This window comes from Felis catus, chromosome B4 (genome assembly GCF_018350175.1).
Source record: "Felis catus isolate Fca126 chromosome B4, F.catus_Fca126_mat1.0, whole genome shotgun sequence".
Taxonomy (NCBI): Eukaryota; Metazoa; Chordata; class Mammalia; order Carnivora; family Felidae; genus Felis; species Felis catus.
In genome coordinates this window covers 37,546,561-37,568,201 of record NC_058374.1, presented here as the reverse complement: position 1 = coordinate 37,568,201, position 21,641 = coordinate 37,546,561, and the positions used below count along the sequence as shown (strand labels likewise).

At 45.2% G+C, this 21,641-nt stretch overlaps 1 protein-coding gene across 2 annotated transcripts in view; it reads left to right on the top strand.

The window, feature by feature from the left end:
* B4GALNT3 (beta-1,4-N-acetyl-galactosaminyltransferase 3) overlaps positions 1-21,641 on the top strand; it is a 138,965-nt gene that overhangs the window by 58,246 nt on the left and 59,078 nt on the right. For both annotated transcript variants that reach the window (XM_023256641.2, XM_011283761.4), the window contains exons 2-3: positions 15,307-15,410; positions 16,408-16,485. In XM_023256641.2, coding sequence (XP_023112409.2) covers positions 15,307-15,410; positions 16,408-16,485 — 182 coding nt within the window. The remainder of the gene's footprint in view (positions 1-15,306; positions 15,411-16,407; positions 16,486-21,641) is intronic.

Below are 21,641 nucleotides of genomic sequence, written 5' to 3'. Positions count from 1 at the left end.
GAAACTGATAATTTAGTGTCTAATAAACAATGTGACTATTTGGCCTGAGCTTCCAGGAAAGATTAACTGTTTCAAATATTCTGTTGCCTTGGTTACACCACATAGCCTGATTGAGGGTTCAGGAAATTTGGTCACTGACACATCAAATAACCAGTCGACTTAATCAAGTGTTCACTTTCTTATTTATTACACTTTTACCTTTAGACATAGAGCTGGTGCCTTGATTGCATGGGATATAAAAACCGTATACTGAATAGTTTAATCAGCCATCCTAAGACTCAATGTTTTCTTGCATTTGTGAAGTTACTAGCAGACTGGTAGAGATTGTATGGTATTGATGGTATGATCATATGGTGTTATGACCAATAGTGTCTAAGCTAAAGTATATATTTTAGTAATTACACTGCAGTCCAGGGAGCAGATTCTTATTTTGAAGGTAGAAAACAAATATCAACTCAGCTATTGGTGCTCCTAATTAGCCTTTTTTTTTTTTTTTTACCAAGTCTAAATTTCTTTCTATTCCCAAATATACTTGTACTTGTCCATTTACTTTAATTTTTTAAGTTTATTTATTTTGAGAGAGAGAGAGAACGTGCGCAAGTGCACATACACGAGTGGAGGAGGGGCAGAGAAAGCGGGAGAGAGACAATCCCAAGCAGGCTTCTTGCTGTCAGTGCACAGAGCCCAATGTGGGGCTCGATCTCATGAACCATGAGATCATGACCGGAGCTGAAACCAAGTATAGGACACTTAACTGACTGAGCCACCCAGGCTCCTGTTGTCCATTTATTTAAAAAAAATTTTTTTTAATGTTTATTTACTTTTGAGAGAGAGAGAGAGACAGAGTGTGAATGGGTGAGGGGCAGAGAGAGGGAGACCTAGAATCCGAAGCAGGCTCTAGGCTCTGAGCTGTCAGCACAGATCCTGACATGGGGCTCAAACTCACAAACTGCAATATCATAACCTGAGCCAGAGTCAGACACCCAACTGACTGAGCCATCTAGGCGCCCCTCCATTATTTTAAAAAGTAGTTGTTAATCTAGAGAAAAGAGCATTTTTTCCTTCTATGTAGAGTGTTAATAGATAGCATGGCAAAGTAGTAGTTAATGTGCTTGTGGCTATATCTACATATTTAGGTTAAGTATTTTTCGTAATTAGAGAACAAAATATAATAAAAACAATAAAAAATATTTCATTAAGGGGCACCTGGGTGGCTCAGTTGGTTAAGTGTCCAACTTTAGCTCAGGTCATGATCTCATGGTCCATGAGTTTGAGCCCCGCATCAGGCTCTGCACTGGTGGTGATAACCTGCTTGGGATTCTGTCTCTCTCTCTCTCCCTCTCTCTGTCTGTCCCTTCCCCACTTGTGCACTCTCTCTCTCTCTCTCTCTCTCTCAAGGGAAAAAAAAAAGATATTTCAATGAAATCCATTAGTCATTTATTGAACATCTTCCATGTTTAAGCCTGTGCCTACAGGACGGTCAAAGGTGTGACACAGCCTCTGCTTCCGAAGAGCTCAGAAAGCCTTCTTTATACAATCAGATTCTAGATTTAGAACAGCCTGGACCCAAACTAAACTAGCAGGCTCTCAGATACTCAGAGAAACTTGTTCCCCAGGTTGTCTCTTTAGACCACAACCCTGTTTCCACAAGAGGGGCTATGCTCAGTCCCTAGGATTCCAAATGACAAAATGCTACATTCCACCTCCTTCCCCTACCCAGTAGTGCTTGTGTGTCCGTTCATCAGGTTCATAGCCTGGGGACAGTCTCACACTTTAGCAGGTTAGTTATGTGGTCTGAACTGAAGACTCCTGATCCAGAAGAGAGGAGACCTGGGTTCCAGTCCTGGTTCTGTCTCTAGCTTGGTTTGTGACCTCTGGCAGTGAACCCAGTCTTCAAACCTTCAATGCTCTAAAATGCAGAATGTTGGGACACCTGGGTGGCTCAGTAGGTTAAGTGTCCGATTCTTGATTTCAGCTCGGGTCATGATCTCACAGTTTGTGGCTTTGAGCCCTTCATCAGGCTCTGTGCTGACAGTGCAGAGCCTGCTTGGGATTCTGTCTCTCCGTCTCTCTCTGCCCCTCCGTCTCTCTCTGTCTTTCCTCTCTCTCTCTGCTCCTCCCCCTCCCCTGCTCCTGCAAGCCCACACACCCTCTCTTTCTCTCAAAATAAATAAACTTAAAAAAAATGTAGAATGTTGGGGCTCGCAGTGATGATTTATAAGCTTCCCCACGCTATAACACTTCTTACATTCATTCTCTCTTTTTTTTTAAACTGAGGTTAAAATGAATTTGATGGAGTATTGCTTTCAAAGGCTCTGACGAATGATTGCTTTACCTCTCATTCCAAGAAATGTGTTTTCAACATTGTCTCTCTGTATGAGTCTGGAACTTTTCCTGAGGATATTCTAAATAATCAACTCTCCCATCTTTTACATATTCTGTAAAGTCTCTTAAGTATTGGAACTAACTCCATGTGTCTGTGTCTCTAATACTTTCAGCTATATCTGCATTTTATGTGCCCCTCCTTTAAAAATATAATGACTCTCAGACAAGTTCCATTTTTGTTTTAGGAATAACAGAGGCGTCTGGTTGGCTCCATCCATATAGAGCATGCGGCTCTTGATCTCAGGGTAGTGAGTTCAAGCCCCATGTTGGGCATGGAGCCAACTTAAAAAAATTTTTTTTAAAGGAATAATAGTCAATTGTTCAGAGTTCAGCTCTTTTCACATGGAAAGTTTGTAAAATCCCCATTATAAGTCTGCCCCCTTCGTCCCACCCTTCCACCACCACGACACCCCTGCCCACGCTAAAACCACTCAGATTCTCTTTCCTGGGAATTTGAATTCTGAGCAGAGACACAGAGAACTGTTTGGAGCAGTCATGGGTTGGTTACTGAGATTCCAGTCACTACCCTGGTTCTTGGCCTTCCTGGGGGCTGGTGGTGTAGTTTTCTCTTTGATTCTGTGAGCTATTCTCCAGTCATTTCCAGAATTAATTTTGGCCTAAGTTAGGAAAGAAGAGAGGGAAGGAAGGAAGATAGGCAGGTCCATGATGCTAACTAGAACAAGGTATAGTGAAGGACCAGTTTTTCCAGTTTTTGTTTTTAGTCCCCAGTCTGTCACTGACTGATGTGGTCATACTACATATTGCCAGGATGCAGCATTCAGAACACCCAAAAATGATCTATACCATGTTCAGTGAGATGACTTCACTATCCTATATTGATGTTCCAGCAATGTCAGATTGCACTAAAAGGTTCTAACTGCTTACTCAAAGTTTCTGTACCTATCTCATTGAGGATTAGCATTGGTACTGAACTGGAGTTTCTAGGAGACCAGGGAACTTAACCTCTGTCTGAATCCAGGAGGTGTTGAAATTGCCCATTTCCACATAGGCAAGTGAACTAGGACAGTTGCTGGGTAAGGCCCTACTGTGGGCCCACTCAGAAGTTCTGCTTTTGCGCCTAACTTGTTGGCTGGGATTGCTCCAACCTGATTCCATCCACCCACCCACCCACCCTTCCTCCTCCTTCCACTCACTGTCCCCAGACTTCTTGTATTCTCTGTCAAACAAGAAGTTTGCCACCATGTTTCTACTGAGAGGATAGCAGTATCCTCTCAGCATCTCTCCCCCCCCCCCCCCCTTGGCCTGTCTCTGGAAGAATGGACAAAGGTTTTAGCAGTTTAAAAGAGAGTGCCCTGGAGTGCCTGGGTGGCTCAGTCAGTTAAACGTCTGACTTCAACTCAGGTCGTGATTCCACGGTCGGTGGGTTTGAGCCCTGCGTTAGGCTCTGTACTGACAGCTCAGCCCAGAGCGTGCTTCAGATTCTATGTCTCTCTCTCTCTCTCTCTCTCTCTCTCTCTCTCTCTCTCTCTCTGCCCCTCCCCCACTCACACTCTGTCTCTCAAAAATGAATAAATGTTTAAAAAAAATAAGTAATAAATAAAAGACAGTGCCATATGAAAAGAAAAGAAGGCAGGGACTCAGATATGTGTACATCCATTTTCATTGCAGTATTAGTCACAATAGCCAAAAGGTGGAAACAACCCAAATGTCCATTGACAAATGAATGGAAAAACAAAATGTCTGTACATTCAATGGAATATGGTTCACCCATAAAAAGGCCGGAAATTCTGTCATGTGTTGCAACGTGGATGAACCTTGAAAACATTATGCTAAGTAAGCCAGACACAAAAGGCCAAATATATGATTCACTTACATGAGGTATGTAGCATAGTCAAATTCACAGAGACAGAAAGTAGAATGATGGTTGCCAGAGACTTGGGGGAGAGAGGAATGGGGAGTTAGTGTTTAAGGGGTACAGAGTTTCAGTCTGGAAAGAGCAAAAAATTTTGGAGTTGATGGTAGTGGTGGTGGTGGTGGTTGCATAACAATGTGAATGCACTTAATGCCCCTAAGCTATACACTGGAACATGGTTAAGATGGTAAATTTTATGTTAATTATGTTTTACCATACACACATGGAGATTTGGAAATTACATTTTTGAAAGAGAGAAAGAGGGCCTAGGAGAGAGCTTTCTTAGAGGTAGCTTTGGGTTCTTGACACATATGACGTTGTGAGTGCCCACAGGTGTTGAGACAGCCTTTGGCTGGTTCGCTTCTTGGAACATCAGGGCCAGTGTCTGTCAGTTCATTCCAGCCCTAGTCCAGAGTTGTGGCCAGAAGACACCTAATTAGTTCTGTGATGATCAACAGGCCAGGCCCCTCCTGTAGTCCTCGTCATTCATTCATTCATTCATTCATTAATTCATTCGTTCATTCCACAGGCATCAAGTGCCTGATCTCTACAGTGGGAATATAAAATCAGGCCCAGGTAGTGTGACCCCTCTCTGAAGCTGGGAAACAGCTAATTTCAACTGATTTATACGGAGGGAGTATAATAACGAACAAGACCTAGTTCCTGCCAGCACAGTGCTAATTTTCAGCCCTTTCCTCAACTGGGCTCAGTCAGAGTGCTCCCTGTAGGCCACTGAATGCCAAGCAGCCACAGATGAGCACTGTGCTGTGATGCACAGCCTTGAACAAGAATCAGAGGCCTAAGCTCTAGCTTGGCCTTAGCACTGGCTTCTGTTTGACATTAAACAAATCTGTTAATCTGTCTGTGGTCTCTGTGGCCCCTCAGCAACATGGAGATGCCTCACGGGGTTGGGATAAAAGTAAGAACGAGACCAAGAGTGTGAAAGAGCTCTGATATATAACATTAGATGGGTTGGTGGGGGGTGAGGGGTGGGGGTGGGGGGAATGAATAGCTGACGCAGGGGTGGGGCAAACACACAATTCAGGCCTCTGCCGTTGGTCGGTCTAACCTGTGAGGTTCCTTGACAATGATGTTTTGTGGAAAGGAGGAAAGTAGGGTCCCCACATTCTTTTCTGGGAGAGCAGAGTTACCGTCACCCATGCCCTCTGTGTCCTATTCTTTGCCTCTTTTTCCCCCAAACAGGTTACAACCAACCTCAGCTTGGCTTTAGTAAGTCACCTTCATCAGCCCTCCCAAATCCAGCAGCTGGCAGCCCTTCAGATCAGATAATGTATCTGATGCATTTTCAGGCCTGGTGCAGAAAAGAGAAGGGGCTCAACAAGGTACATAAAAGAGTGTTATTATTATTATTATTATTTTAGGTTTATTTATTTATTTGAGAAAGACAGAGACAGTGCAAGTGGGGGAAGGGCAGAGAGAGAGGGAGACAGAGAATCCCAAGCAGGCTCCAAGCTGCCAGCACAGAGCCTGATGCGGGGCTCAAATTCACGAAAACTGTGATATCATGACCTGAGCCGAAACCAAGAGTCAGACCCACTGAGCCTCCTAACTGCCCACGGCCTCAACCTTCTTATCTGTAAAATGGGAATAATTAATACCTACCTCAAAGGATTGTTACGAAGGTGAAATAATGCATTTCAAGTGCTTAGCACACAGACTGGCCTGAACAAATGCATGGATGTTAGCTATTGTGGTTATCCTCTGTTAAATGCACAGGGTGTACTAACCTGTTCAGTGGGTGGAGTGGGTTAAGGCATGGAGGAGGGCTCTGTAAACAGTGTTATTCCCCTCCCAGCTCCCTTTTGGCATTTATGCAGCAATCTTCATAATTAACATCATTATTATCAAATATTCCCACTTCTCCCCTCTTGTCTCATTAGCTGGCTGGATGGGGCTTGCTCTTCTCTTTTTCAAAGCTCTTCTTCCCTCCCAGCCTTTCTTCCAGGCTTTGTTTTTTTCCTTCTGGTTTCTACTTTTTCTTTCTATAACACTTTCTGTGTGCCGGAAGGTCCTCCAAGACCTTTAACTACGGAAACCACCCCTCCCCTCAAGTAGGGATGGGGCCACCTCCACCCATTCAGGAAAGAGATCTTGGGATCTGGGATCTTGGGCCTCTACTGCTCCCCCCTCCCACCTGAAAAGAAGTAGAAGGAAGAGCTCGGCCTTTTGACTAGCTCCTGGGCTGTTGTCCTCACTGTTGGGGCTTCCATAGGCAATATCAGATCTTCAGGTGCATCGTGGGGATATTTCTGCTGAAACTACTCCATTGTCTTTTTACAGAACCGGGGTTTTCCTATACCTGTTCTGCTTCTCTTGAACTATTTGGGACCCTGACGGCCATTTCCCTTATCCCAGAATAGTTTGCAGAGCGTTTCGCCTGAGGTTTCTACAAGTCTGGAAAATCATCAAGCAACGTCATCTCATTCACATCTAGTTAGCCTAGCTGTCTAGTGTGGGTCTGTTTGCATAAAGCAAAACTGGCTTGTGCATGCCCTGCCTGTGCACACAGGTGTGAGCGCCAGGACACAGACCGAGTCCACAGACATGTTGGTCCTCATGTCTCAGTTTGTACCTTTCTTTTTTTTTTCTCTCTTTTTTAAAAAAATATTTTATTTATTTTTTCCCCAGCCCCTAAAGATTTTATTAAAATTTTTTTAAAGTTTATTTATTTATTTAGAGAGAGAGCAGGGGAGGGGTAGAGAGAAAGAGAATCCAAAGCAGGTTTGTGCTGTCATTGTGGAGCTCAACACCGAGCTCAGTCTCACAAACTGAGATCACGACTTGAGCTGAAATCAAGAATCAGAGGCTTATCCCACTGAGCCACCCAGGTGCTCCTATAGATTTTATTTTTAAGTAATCTCTACACCCATCATGGGGCTGAAACTTACAACCCCAAGATCAAGAGTCACACGCTCCACCAACCAAGCCACCTAGGTGCCCCTCAGTTTGTACCTCTCTATGTATTGCAGTAGTTAGCAGAGCTCTGAGTATATAACAAGTGCTCAATACATGCCTGGTGATTTGTTTGTTCACTGACTCATTTATTCACTCTTTCCCAGCCTGCTAATTGCTTACTCTTGAGCACCGCGAACTTCTGTGAAATGCAAGCTGGTGCAGCCACTCTGGAAAACAGTATGGAGGTTCCTCAAAAAACTAAAAATAGAACTACCCTATGACTCAGCAATTGTACTACTAGGCATTTATCCACGGGATACAGGTGTGCTGTTTTGAAGGAACACATGCACCCCCATGTTTATAGCAGCACTATCAACAATAGCCAAAATATGGAAAGAGCCCAAATATCCATCAATGAATGAATGGATAAAGAAGATGTGGTATATAGATATACAATGGAGTATTACTCGGCAATCAAAAAGAATGAAATCTTGCCATTTGCAACTGTGTGGATGGAACTGGAGGGTATTATGCTAAATGAAATTAGAGCAAGACAAAAATCATATGACTTCACTCATATGAGGACTTTAAGAGACAAAACAGATGACCATAAGGGAAGGGAAACAAAAATAATATAAAAACAGGGAGGGGGACAAAACAGAAGAGACTCATAAATATGGAGAACAAACTGAGGGTTACGGGAGGGGTTGTGGGAAGGGGGATGGGCTAAATGGGTAAGGGGCACTAAGGAAATCATTGTTGTACTATATGCTAATTTAGATGTAAATTTTAAAAAATAAAAAATAAAATAAAAAACATAAAGTACAGAATCAGAAAAAAAATAAAAAGTTAAAAAAACAATATAACATCAAAATTTTAAAAAATAAATAAATTGAAAAGAAAGGTTAGAAAGAAAGAAAGAAAGAAAGAAAGAAAGAAAGAAAGAAAGAAAGAAAGAAAAGAAAGAATCCAGGAAGGGAAAGGATTGTCCCACATTTTCCTCCACGTTCAGAAGCTTGTCTGTGTCCTCATCCAGAAAGACTGGAAATGACAAGCCTAGTGGCTTCTGTCGTGATCTGAGGGATCCTAAGACTACCTAAGTGGCCCTTGTGTAGGTACACCAGAGGGTGAAAACACCTCTTAAGTTGGCTTGGGCCAGTCTTAGAAGTCCTGGACCCTGTTACCTCTAGGTTTTCCTGAAACCATCCCATTTCATCAAGGGTCTTCAGTCAAAATTCCTCCTGGAGAGAAATGTGTTTGTGGCTGTAATTGTCCTGTCGACACTGACTAGCAAATGGGGGCTTAAATGTTGTGGGGGTTTTTGTTTTTGTTTTGTAATAATGATGATGACGATATCCTAGAGGTGCCTTGGGACCTGGCCAAACCTTCTGGGGCCTCTACTGATCAAACCCATAGCTTGGGGAACGGAAAGTTACGGGCTGGGCTGTGTACAGACAGACTCTACATTCCCAGAGCAGCGGCAGCATAATAGAAAGGGCATTTGCCCTCTCTATCTCCTCTCCTCATCTACCCCCTTAGAGTTTTATGCTTGAATCTGGATGTTTGAGTGAACAGGAAGTACTGGCAGCAGAGCTGAAATATACAAGTACATATTTGGCACAGCTCTGATGCCTTCTTTTGCCCCCCCACTTTAGGTGGCACCCAACAGGGCAGTAGGTACAGTCCCTTGCATCTTGCTGGCAAGCCTCGACCTGCCAGCAGCCAAAACCATTACAGCAGCTCAGGTGCTAGCTTGGCAGGAAGCTTGGGAGCAGCTGGCTGTTCTGGTTCCTGAGCTCGGCTCTAAGCAGCAGCAGCTTGGCAGTGGGGGTACAGGGCAGTGGGGGAAGAGGCTCATCAGGCCCTACCTGTATCTATCTGTTCACCAAAGAGGAGCTAGGGAGACACTGGGACCCCACCTCTCTCCTCTCCTCATTACCTGCCCCTCCCCAGCCCCACCACACACCTGTGCTGTGAGGGAGACTGAGACAGACTGAGCAAACCACTTGTAATCTTCCTCTGGGCCAACCCCTGCTTGCCGACACAAAGCTGGATTGTTTTTCCTCATGTTGGGAAGGAAGAAGCTCAGAAAACAGGAAGAGGGGAGCAGGCTTATGTACAGATACATCTATGTCCAATTCTCAGCTGTTTGGGGATATTTGGGTCTCCACACTCCCTCTTGCTTTTCTTTGGCTTATATGGAGAGGTGTTAGTGGCCAGGTTAGAAAGAGAAAGGAAATAGTCTGGGGAGCGGGGCTTGGCAGGTGGGGGTGGTGAGGCAGAGATAATTAGGGAGGGGATAGTTTGGTGATTAAATGAGTGTCTGACACCAGGTGATAATGATGGTGGTGGAGGTGGATGGAAATTCTCAAGTGTATTCAATAGAGACTAGTGGAATTAAGGACACAGCCTTTTGTCCTCAGTTCAAATACTGGTCTCTTTCACTACCTTTGACTTTCAGAAAGATTTTTAACCTCTAAGCCTTGTTTTCCTGTAGGCTTGTATTAAATGCAATTTTCTATATTTCACTTAATATAAGTATATATATGTATATATGCCTCCCACACAAATGTTGACTGATAAGGTTACATTAATAATAAGTTCTCTTGCATCATGGTGTCATGGGCTGGAAAGGAAAGATTAAGCCTCACAGCTCTGTCTCTGCCGCTGGAGCTTTGTGTTGGCCTTAGAGACTGCCTCCCAGGTGACAGTCCCTGGTTTCATCCCTGATTGTGCCACTGCAAGTTTCTGGTAGGGTCCAAGCCCTGCTGGCTTCTAGCCATAGCAGCTTTGTTCTGCTGAGGACATGTGACTGGCTCTCAAGTGCACTCCAAGGTCAGAGCTACAGTCTTGCTTTTTTTGTCCTAGGACTCAGTGCTGGTTGCTGGCATTTATGGAACTGTGCCCTGGGTGTCATGACCTCTTATTCCCTTGGCAACCTCTTGTTCTCTGGATTTCATCACCTTTTCTCTGCACAGACGCTGGGCATGTAAGCAAAGTTGCTGCACTCACCCTGGACCTTTGGGCCCTTTACATCTGGTGGAGCCTGTGGGACCAGCCCTCCTGGCTCTTCCTTCAGCCCCACCTTCCCACTGGCCTAGAGGGGGGTCAGTCTTCCCCTCTTAAAAAAGTGTTTTAGGGGCACCTGAGTGGCTCAGTCGGTTAAGCGTCCGACTTCGCTCAGGTATGGTCTCACGGTTTGTGGATTCGAGCCCCGCGTCGGGCTCTGTGCTGACAGCTCAGAGCCTGGAGCCTGCTTCGGATTCTGTGTCTCCCTCTCTCTCTACCCTCCTCCACTCACACTCTGTCTCTCTCTCTCAAAAATAAATAAACAAAAAAAAGTGTTTTAGTTCAGCAAACATGCTAGCCCTTTTCGGCGGAGCCCTGCCCAAAGCTGGAAATGGAGCTTCAGAAATCCTATTTCCATTGGCCCTGCCTCTTTTAGACATTTACTCTCAGCTCCGCCTCTCCTGTTGACACCCAGCCGACGCTCTCCATCTTAGTAAACAGCAACTCCGGCCTTCTAACTGTCCAGGTCCAAAAGCTTCAAGTCATTCTTGATTCCTCACCTCATATCCAATCCATGAGCAAGGCCTGTCAGCTAGACTTTCAAAATCTATCCAAAATCTGCCTGAGCAGCGAGGGACTTCCTTTCTTCCTGGCGTAAATGTCCCTGTTGACCATATGACATATTGCCAAGAGAGGCCAGAGGTCAGGAGAAATGAATGCAAGTTTCAGATCTGCAACATCGTGATGGGTAGTAAAATAATAGGCTGCAACCTGTTCATTGCTTATTATGTTCCAAGTACTAAGTCCTTAAGGTGGATTATCTTATTCACTGTGTGACCATGGACTGATGACTTCACCTCTGTTTCTGTTGTTTCATCTCTAAAATGGAGAGGACAGCAGTCCATGGGGAGGCTGTGAGGATGCAGTGAAATAATATATGTGACAGTCTTTGAAAAAAGCAGCAAGGGATATATGTATCCCATATTTTTCTCAAAGAGCCAACATGATCATCTTCAGGCCTTTGAAGAGTTCACATTGCATAGAAGAGGGATGTTGGCAAAATTCCAGCTGATGGTGAATTTGATAGCCCAGCTTTGTGAGGGCAGAATGTGAGGCCCATGGTGGTGCTTTATCTGTCACCTGAGATCGGGGTGTCTGTCTCCTGGCACAAATGTGACACCTGCTGCAGGGGAAACAGGTCCTGGCAGCTGGCACTCTGGGAGGAGAGGTCTGGCCAGGAGCAGGAGGAGTTCACTTATCAGAAGGCAAGTGACAAGTGTCAATAGTTAAATCAGCACATTCTTTAGATCCAAGTTCCCCCCCCCCCCAGGGGGCAAATCAATGCCTGGGTATCCACTAGCAGGGTTAATACAGAGGCAAAGGCACGGGAAAAGGGATTGCCAAATGGCCAGCACACAGCCCAATGCCTGCTATGCCCTTGGTGGATATTAATGGAGGGAAGGATGGGCAGTGGGCGGGGAACAGAAGGTAATACCCAGGAAACAGATGCAGTATTATCCGTTGTTGACTGCCACTGAGTTCCTGCTGGCCCACAGCCTGCTTGCTTCTCTTACAAAATTGTCCAGGGCCTTGAACTTGTATCTGACCTCCAGGTCCCAAACCCCAAACTCATTGAGGAAGGAATGCTTGTTGAGTACTTACAGTGTGTCAGATTACTTGCTCAAGCAGTCAGTCACCATTTATAAGCAGTAGATAGACAATTGGGTCTGACCCCGAAGACTTGCTTCTCTTTCTCCTATACTCTGAAGTCAGCAAAGGGAATTTTCTATTCCTGAGCTTACTAAAGCTTGGGCTGTTGACTGCCCCATGTCTAAGTATCTCAAAGCCATCCCAACACCTGTGACCAGGGGCAGGGCCTGGTTGGGTTTAACCTTACTGATCCATCCCCTTTCCCACAGTGGATTTGTCCTTGCTCACTGAGAGAACCACCTCTTACCTTCTTTTACAGAGACACAGAGCCAGACACTAAAGGTGATAAAGGCAGATTTTATTCAGTACATCACGATATAGGAAAGAGACCTCAGGAGAGAACTGAACTCAATTCCCAATACAGCAAAGGCAGCGGGAGGTTTATAGCCAGCATGCAGAGTCAGGGCGGCAGGAGATGGAAAATTACTAAGGGGGAGACATCAGGGTAGGGGGGTTCTTGCTAAAGGTAGGCTGAGAACTTATATACCAGGGATTGGAGATGAGGAATTGATCAGTTATCAAGGATAATCAGATATCAAAGGTGGGGGAACTCCTGATAAAAAGACTTAATGGGATTCTTGGGGCACCTGGGTGGCTCAGTTGGTTAAGCGTCTGACTCGATTTCGGCTCAGGTCATGATCTCACGGTCATGAGAGTGAGCCCCAAGTTCAGCTCTGAGCTGGGCATGGAGCCTGCTTGGGATTCTCTCTGTCTCTCTGCCCCTCCCCCGCTCTTGTGTACCCTCTCTTTCTCTCTCTCTCTCTCAAAAACAACAACAAAAGACTTCACAGGATTCTTCCTAAACACTGGACTGGGCCAGCAAGGACAGGGCCCAAGGAAGAGGCCTACTCAAAAGGAGGGCCTAGAGGAGCCTGTCCAAAATTTGGTCAAGGAATCTTCATTGCTTCCCAGCAAATGCCAGGACAGGGCATTCTGAAGACCCACAATGATAGTTCACTGATTTCAGGTTAAGTTGTCTCACCTTTGGTGTGACTTCCAAGAGTCAGAGAATTTTCTGGAACTGAAAACTAGTCTGAGAAAGGATGTGCATTTGAGACATACTGTAACTCACATCACTAGGGGAAGTACTGTTTTTATTAGTATTTCCTCACAACTTTGTCCAGAGGTAGATGGCTTTTCATTCTAAGAACAAAGTCAAGGAAGAGATGACCCAATCATTCAAAGGCAGAAGCAAGGACTGCCCACCCCTCCCCACAGTGTGACTCACTCCCCACCCAGGCACTGAAGCTCCCCAGCCACCAGCCAGCCACTCCTTGGGCTTGGCAAGGGATCGGGCTCTTAGATTAGTTGTGTCTGAGTTGGGATTAACAGATGAACAAACAGCTCTCTCCTGAGCTCATCCAGAAATCTAGGGTGTAGGTCTGGGAGCATTCTTTCTCTTCCTCCCTCCCATAGCCTCACCTCACTTCACTGGCCCCAGAATCCTGCTTCCTCAGAACATCCCCCTGCACTGAACTAGTCTGACCTGTTCCTGACTGCCAGCTGGCCAACCATGGAAACAGGAGAGACCTTGATGGCAGAGGGATAAACCTGCAGAAGTCCCCATAAACATAACATGAGCAGAGGTTTAATGTCTGTGCAGAAACCCCGAGACACAGATCCCCAGCTGAGGCCTCTGCCCCTGGGACTCTTTCAATGTCTGTGCCAAAAATGCCCACAGGAGAAAATGCTGGCTTTTGAGACAGGGAGGCTCTGTGTTCTGATCCTGGCTTCAAAACAACTAATTCTGGGGGCCTCCCAGGTGTCTCAGTCAGTTAAGTGTCTGACTTTAGTTAAGGTCATGTCATGATCTCATGGTTTTGTGGGTTTGAGCCCCGCATTAGGCTCTGCACTGACAGTACAAAGTCTGCTTGGGATTCTCTCTCTCTCTCTGCCGGTTCCCAACTCTCGGTGTCTGTCTTCTTCAAAATTAACTAATTAAAAACAAAAACTAACTCTGTGACTTTAAGCTCTGAGCTGCTCTTCCCCATCTGTAAAATGGAGGTAATCAGACCTGGCATATCTCACAAGATCCCAAAGGGCCACACCAAACATAACTATAAGAAAAGCATCCCCCCACCCACCGCAATCTCCCTGCTACAGTCAATTACATAAACACTTATGCAAAATGTTGATGTCCACCTTCTGCCGGCGCCACATTCATAGACTCTGCTCTTTTCTCTCTGTCTGGTTTGCTGTATCTCTACTGGTGCTCACATAGGGGTTCCTATGACACTTCTGCTTTGGGCCAGCTATTGGCTCCCAGTGATCAGGGACCGTGAGTCTAACTTCTTTTGTGCAGCACCCACTGCAGTGTCTGGGAGCATCTTGATAGAGCTGTTAGAGAGAGAGTAGTAGCCCACTGGGAATCTGAACGCTTGAGTTCGAGGCTTAGCCTTGTTGCTATTTGGTGAGTGAGCCTAGAGAAGTCATTTGACCAGCTGGGGTCCCATTTTCCTCATCTGAAATGATGACCAGAGGATCTTGAAAGACTCTGCTAGCTCTTAATAGTCTATGATTTGGGTTCATGGCCAGCAGTGATTTGGTTTCACATATTCAGAGTCTGATAGTCATGAACCCTGATTCTTCTACACCCTCTCCCTCAGCACAGCTCTTTGCTCCTTGACTCCTTGCTTGCACCCCCAAAAGTGTCCTGTTCCCCCTCATTCTCACCCAGTTTGGCTTTTAGCCTTCCCAGATGTGTGTTAGCCAACCCGTTGCAGATTCTTCGGGGTGTAGACATCAGCTTCCAGATAAACACAGGAGTAGTGAGGCCTCTAATCTTCTCTCTCGAGCATTTTATAAATTCGTTTGACATGTACCAAGTCCTGGCCCACCCTTTCCTGCCTTCCCACCTCTGGTTCCATCTAGCAGCTCATTGATAATGATGGGCCAGGGGGAGGGCCTCCCCACCAACTAGACAGCACTGCTGTCTCCCTGGGCTTAGAGGAAAGAAAGGGACTGAGCTAGAAAGGGAACCCATGCAGGAGCAAGCGTATTTCCACTACCTTTCACAACCATTTTCCCACAGCGGCCTTTGGGAGAAATCGGCCTCAAGAGGCAACTGGGGAAGAGGCAACCTGTAGCGCTGGACAAACTGCATGGACAAATGGACAGTGTTCCATTTTCACCTGGCCTGGCTCCTTCTCTGATTATGGAAGACAGCAAATTTTAATGCAATAGGAGCTCATTTCCTCTCCCTCTGCCCTATTGACTTTGGCCAAGGTTGTAACTATCTCCTGACCCCTGACCCCCATCCCCTGCCGCAGCCTCTACTTCATGCCCACCACATGAAGAGGTGTGAGGACCAGCAGAAGGGAAGAAGCTTACCTCTTTTATTCCCCCAAATCTTACAGACCTATGAGGTCTTCAAGTTATGTTGACCTTGCTTCTCTCTTCGTTCCCTTCCATAGGATACGGCAGCTGGAGAGAACTGGCCAAGGCTCTGGCCAACAGGAACATTCCAGCTGTGGATCCAAATCTCCAGTTTTATCATCCCCAGAGGCTGGGCTTCAAGGTATGTGGTGGGGCAGCCCATTTTCTTCGCTAGTACATTAACATGAGTTCTCAGCTGTCCCTGCCCTTATAGCCTTAAGGGAAACCTCCACTTTTTGGTGATAAGAGGCCAAGGAGAGGAGTTCCTGGAATTGTAGTCTCACATCACAGGATCGTGTTAGCTGGGTGGGTAGAGATGTCCATCCTACCCTCCTCAGAGCCTTCCTCTCCCGGCTCAAGATACCCAGAATTGAACCGCTCCAGGCATGTGGCCTTTGTCTCCAATAGTGGCAGAGGGCTTAAGGCAGAACCAGCATGTCCTGCCACTCACTGGCATGAGGACTAGGCTGGGGCCTTAGTGATGGTCCCAGACACTCACTGCTAAGAGTCAGAGATGGTGAGGTAGACATATACAGCTGCAAATGGCCAGGGGACAGATGTGTAATGGAGTATTTTTTCTATAGTGTTTCTCAGGGCAGTAATCCTTAGGGAGGCAGGAGTAGCTCTGGGTGGAATTAGGGAAACTGTGGTCTAATTCAGTCTGGAATTCTAAGGTTAGACCTCTGAGCCTAGAAAAGACATGGATCTCCAAGGCTGGACCAGTACCAGACTGAAACCGTGCACCTGCACAGTGGGTAGGGAAGGGCTGGGTTACCCCCAACAGACTTCTACTTGTTAGGACAAATGAGTGACAGACCTGGGCAGAGTCCTGGGGGTGTGGAGAGGAAGACAGAGGTAAGTTCCTGCCCTCAAGAGACTGATCCAGTTAGAAATTTTTTATTCCATATGGGAAGACAGAACATGCAAGAAAATAAAAGAACCTTAGGAGACCAAAGAAGTCTATTTCTGAGAGATATAGTGTGAATAATAAATGGGAGTGTCCCTTATGTTGATAAGCTTCCTAGGAACAGAGACTGTGTCTCTTGGCCCTCTGTTTCCCCCTACGCACTTTCAAGGGGCCCCAAATCCCGTTCTTGCCCTACTATTCCCACCAAATTCATTCTTCACTCTTCTGCCAGGACCAAGACTCTGAGCGAGGTGGGAGCGCTAACAGCAGCTACCTGAAGTGGAATAAGCCCGTCCCCTGGCTCTCAGAGGTAAGGGACTCTTTACTGTTCCTGCTCTTGGAGATGGTCAAAAAGTAGTTTTCAATAGGTAATTCCAGCAGAGACCATAGAAAATTTTCTTCTAGTGGTTATTATGAACAATTTTCCTCTAATTTGGACAAAAAAGTGGGGGGGAAGCTCCAGTCTCTTTAGTGTTCTTCCTTTAGAGAAGAACATTTGCTTTGAGCCTACTACGTGCTGGTTTTTGCGTATCATCGCACATCAGCTTTATAACCCTGTAAGTAGTATCACTATCCTCACTTTACAGGTGAGAAAAACAAGCCTCAGGAAAGCTACATGGCTTTCACACCCACATCAGTCTTAAAGATAGGCTCTCAAACTGTCTTTCTTAGACTAGTAAGTCCTATTAGATATTCCAGGAAGGAAGGAGTCCATTGTTAAATAAGGCTCAAAAACTATATGCTACATCCACTTCTTGGAAATCACATTAGCACATGAAAGGTTCTGAGAAGTTCCCAGTGATCTGTTTAACTTGGTTTAGCTCAGCAGGTACCAAACTTATTTGTCTCCTGACTTGTTTTTTCCCATGAAGCATGTCTTAATATTCTATGAAACTAGTGTTCTAAGGATCATACTCTAGAAAACTCTGCTTCAGAAAACTTTTTTTTTTATTGAGAGAGAGAGAGAGAAAGCACGAGAGGGAGAGGGGCAGAGAGAATCTTAAGGAGGTAGGGTTCAATCTCAATACTGAGATCATGAGCTGAGCTGAATCCAAGAGTTGGACGCTTAACCAACTGAGGCACCCAGGTGCCCCTAGAAAACTTCTAGGAAGCAGTTAAATGTGTAAATGAGTTGTCAGGATACCTTACACTTATAGAGGATCTGACAGGGTTGGTTTTTTTTTTTTGTAAATAAACTGAGGCTCAGTGAAGTTAATTAACATGCTCAAGACTACCTTAAGAAAATGCTTATGCCAAGACTCCATGGTAACATGGTGCTTTGGGGCTTCGTATTTTGCAACTTGCCCATAACCCAGTGCCTTTTAGTCCTGAGACCCATGGACATGGGTTACTTTTCTTGGCTGGGTGGTATTGGCCAGCCCATTGTCTTTATCCATACCTATCACAGATTGATCTCTTCAGTCTGGGTGATTTTATTTACAATCCACCTATTTGCTGTTGGGGCAGGAGTGAAGGAGGCAGTATCATGCTAAATGTGATGTTAGGTTTTCCATGCCGTGAAATCACCTCTGTTTAAAGCCCTGAGAGAGGATGGATTACAAAACTGGCACACCTATACTGGGTGACGTCATCAGGTGATTATGCCCTGCCCCACTTGGAGATAGTACTTTGAAAAGAGAGGCCCTTAAAGAGCATTGATCCAATGATCCAGCCTTCAATCCTTTGAGGACAGTTAGGATCATTTTTCTTAATGAACCAATTATTTTTTTTTAATTTTTTAAAAGTGTTTATTTATTTTTTGAGAGAGAGAGAAAGAGAGCACGAGTGGGAGAGGAGCAGAGAGAGAAGGAGACACAGAAACTGAAGCAGACTCCAGGCTCTGAGCTGTCAGCACAGAGCCTGACACGGGGCTCAAACTCACGAACCATGAGACCATGACCTGAGCCAAAGTTGGACACTTAACTGACTGAGCCACCCAGGCACCCCAATGAACCAATTATTTTGAAAGATTATGACTATATAACATTCTGCATTTTGTTTTACATGTTTGTTTGTTTGTTTATTTGAGAGAGACGGAGCAGGCAAGTGGGGGGAGGGGCAGAGAGAGAGAGAACCCCAAGCAGGCTCCATGCTGTCAGTGCAGAGCCTGACTTGGGTTTGATCCCACAAATCATGAGACCATGACCTGAGCCAAAATCAAGAGTCAGAGGCTTAACCAACTGAGCCACCCAAGCACCCCAACATAGATTCTGCATATTTTTTAATTTTCTTTTTTTTTTAAGCTTTCTTTCTTTTTTTTTTATTTTATTTATTTTGAGAGCGACAAAAAAGCAGGGAGGGGTAGAGAGAGAGGTAGAGAGAACCCCAAGCAGGCTTCTTGCTGCCAACACAGCTCAACACAGGCTTGAACCCATGAAGCCATGAGATCATGATCTGCACTGAAACCAAGAGTTGGACACTTAACCAAGTGAGCCATCCAGGTGCCCCACATTCTGCATTTATGAATTATTAATGTCCCTAGTTTTTTTGGCCAATCAAGGATGGAGATATGCATATATATATATATATATATATATATATATATATATATACACACACATATATATGTGAAATTAAAACAGTGAACAAATAGTAAATAGTGATTAAAATAGGATTAACTTTTTATTTAATTTTTAGAATTTATTTATTTATTCTTATTTTATTTTTTCAACGTTTATTTTTATTTTTGGGACAGAGAGAGACAGAGCATGAACGGGGGAGGGGCAGAGAGAGAGGGAGACACAGAATCGGAAACAGGCTCCAGGCTCCGAGCCATCAGCCCAGAGCCTGACGCGGGGCTCGAACTCACGGACCGTGAGATCGTGACCTGGCTGAAGTCGGACGCTTAACCGACTGCGCCACCCAGGCGCCCCATTATTTTAAAGAGAGATTGAGCATGAGCAGGAAAGAGGGGCACAGAGAGAGACAGTGAATGTCAAGCAGGCTCCACACTCAGTGCAGAGCCTGATGTGGGGCTTGATCCCATGACCCTGGGACCATGACCTGAGCCAAAATCAAAAGCTAGACGCCCAACTGACTAAGCCGCCCAGGTGCCCCTAGGATTAACTTTTTAAAGAAACAGTTGATCTTTTACTAAGTGTATGGCCTTTTGGTGGTAAATGCCAGAGGTCCATGGACTTTTTTTTTTTTTTAATATTAAAAGTAGCTTTACCAAAACAAAAAATTACCTTGCAAAATCCTCATTACAGTTTTCATGAATTTTCAGGGAATCACTGATCCAATCATCTTATTTTACCAACGAGGAAAACAAGGCCTTTGTTAAAAGGTTAAACAACTAGGACGCCTGGGTAGCTCAGTTAGTTAAGCATCCAACTCTTGATTTGCACTTAGGCCATGATCTTACGGTTCATGGGTTCGAGCCCCACTTTGGGCTCTGTGCTGGCAGTGTGGAGCCTGCTGGGGATTTTCTCTCTCCCTCTCTCTCTGCCCCTCCCCCGCTCACACTCACATGCGTGCTTGTGTGTTCTCTCTCTCTGTCAAAATAAATAAACTTTAAAAAGAATCCTCAAAAAAAAAAAAGGGTTAAGTAACTGGGGCACCTGGGTAAATCAGTTGGTTAAGCCATCCAACTCTTGATTTCTGCTCAGGGCATGATCTCACAGTTGTGGGATCGAGCCCCACATCAGGTTCCATGCTGAGCTTGGAGCATGCTTAATATTCCCTCTCACTCTCACTCTCCCTCTACCCCTACCCCCAGCTCACACTTGCTCTTGCTTTCTCTCAAAAAAAGAAAAGGTTCAACAACTAACATCTGCAGTTAGTCACACAGCTGCACGGTGGTTCCAGCTCTTTTCCAGTTCACCACAGGGACTTCTTTGTTACCATCTCCTTTCCTGTCACCTGCCTTTTGACATACGGTTTCAGCAGGAAATGCTCAGGTTAATGATAATATATGTCATAGCTGTCATGAGCTGTCAGGTTGCACTATTATCCGCCTTTTGCAAGTAATGACTCAGAGAGGGGTTAACTCACTCACTTACTCAACGTGGCATCGCTAGGACACAGCCCTGCTCGGAAGGTGAGCAAGGACAGAGTGTAACAAGGCTGACGGTGGTCTCTTTGTCTCCCCACCCCAGTCTTTAGCCAGCAGCACAGGGTCTCTGAGGCCAGAAGTCACTTTTGAAAGCAAAGCAGCCTTAGACATTCTATTTGGTGTGTGTCAGAGAGAATGTCAGAGTGGCCGGTGTGGGGCTGGGCTTCACGGGGTAACTGCCCTCAAAAACTTATTCATGTCAACCTGAATCCTAAGACTAGTTAACAAACCCCGCTAATGAACAAACCTCAATGCCAATTTATTCATTTACATCAGTAGATGGTTCCATTGATCAAAACACTGTCTGATACTTAAGATGCTCCATCTGGTAAACCAAAATAGTTACAAGAAAGAAATTTGGTGAATACAAAATAAGATCAAAGGAAGTCAGTGTTTTTCCTAGGGTCATGCCATGCTGGCTTTGGTGAGGTGGTGTCTCTTGAGGAGAGGGCAGAGACCCAGAATCCTCTTCTCAGGTTTACTTTTATTGTTTTTGTAAGTTTTATTGACATACAAATTAAATACCATGTAATTCACCCATTTGAAGTGTGTAATTCAATAGATTTTAGTATATTCATAGAGTGCATCACTATGCATTGTCCATCACTATCAATTTAGAGCATTTTCATTACCACAGAAAGAAACTCCATACCCGTTAACCATCACCCCTCACCACCCTCACCCCATCCAGAACTAGGTGAACAAGAATTTACTTTCTGTCTCTCTACGTTTGCCTGTTCTGGACATTTCATATACATGGAATCATGTGATGTGACCATTTATGTCTGGCTTCTTTTACTTGGCGTGACGTTTTCAAGCTCATCTGTGCTGTAGCATGTATCAGTACTTCATTTCTTTTTATTGCTGAATATTATTGCATTGTGTCTGTATCAGATTTTATTTCTCCATTTCGAGTGTACATCCATGATCAGCTCCTGCCTCGCCTGGCGGTAGAGGTGACCACTCCTGCTTTCGTGCCATGTGCCTCTGACACCTCTGTAATAGCCCCTGACACAGGTGACACCATTTGTTAACACATCTCTCTCCTTGGAGGACCACATCTCTTTTCATCTCTAACTGCTGCAAAGCAGCCATTCACTGCTTACAGAATAAATGAGGGAGCATATGGTTCTGGGCTTAGCTTCTCCAAGCAGTTGTTCATTCAAATAGTTAAGATGTTCTGGGAACACTCAGGAGGGAAGCTATTAACTCTGCCTCAAAAAGTCAGAGAAGGATGAGCCAGAGTTTGCCAGGTGGGGGAGATAGGAAAAGGCCTTTGTAAAGACATGGAGAGGTGAAGGGGCATGGCAGAGATGGGGAGTTGGGTGTGGGTGGAAGTAGGTGTGTGACAGGGAGTGGCATGAGGTGAGGCTGGGAAGATAGGTCAGTGGGAAAGATCTCGCATGCCAGGG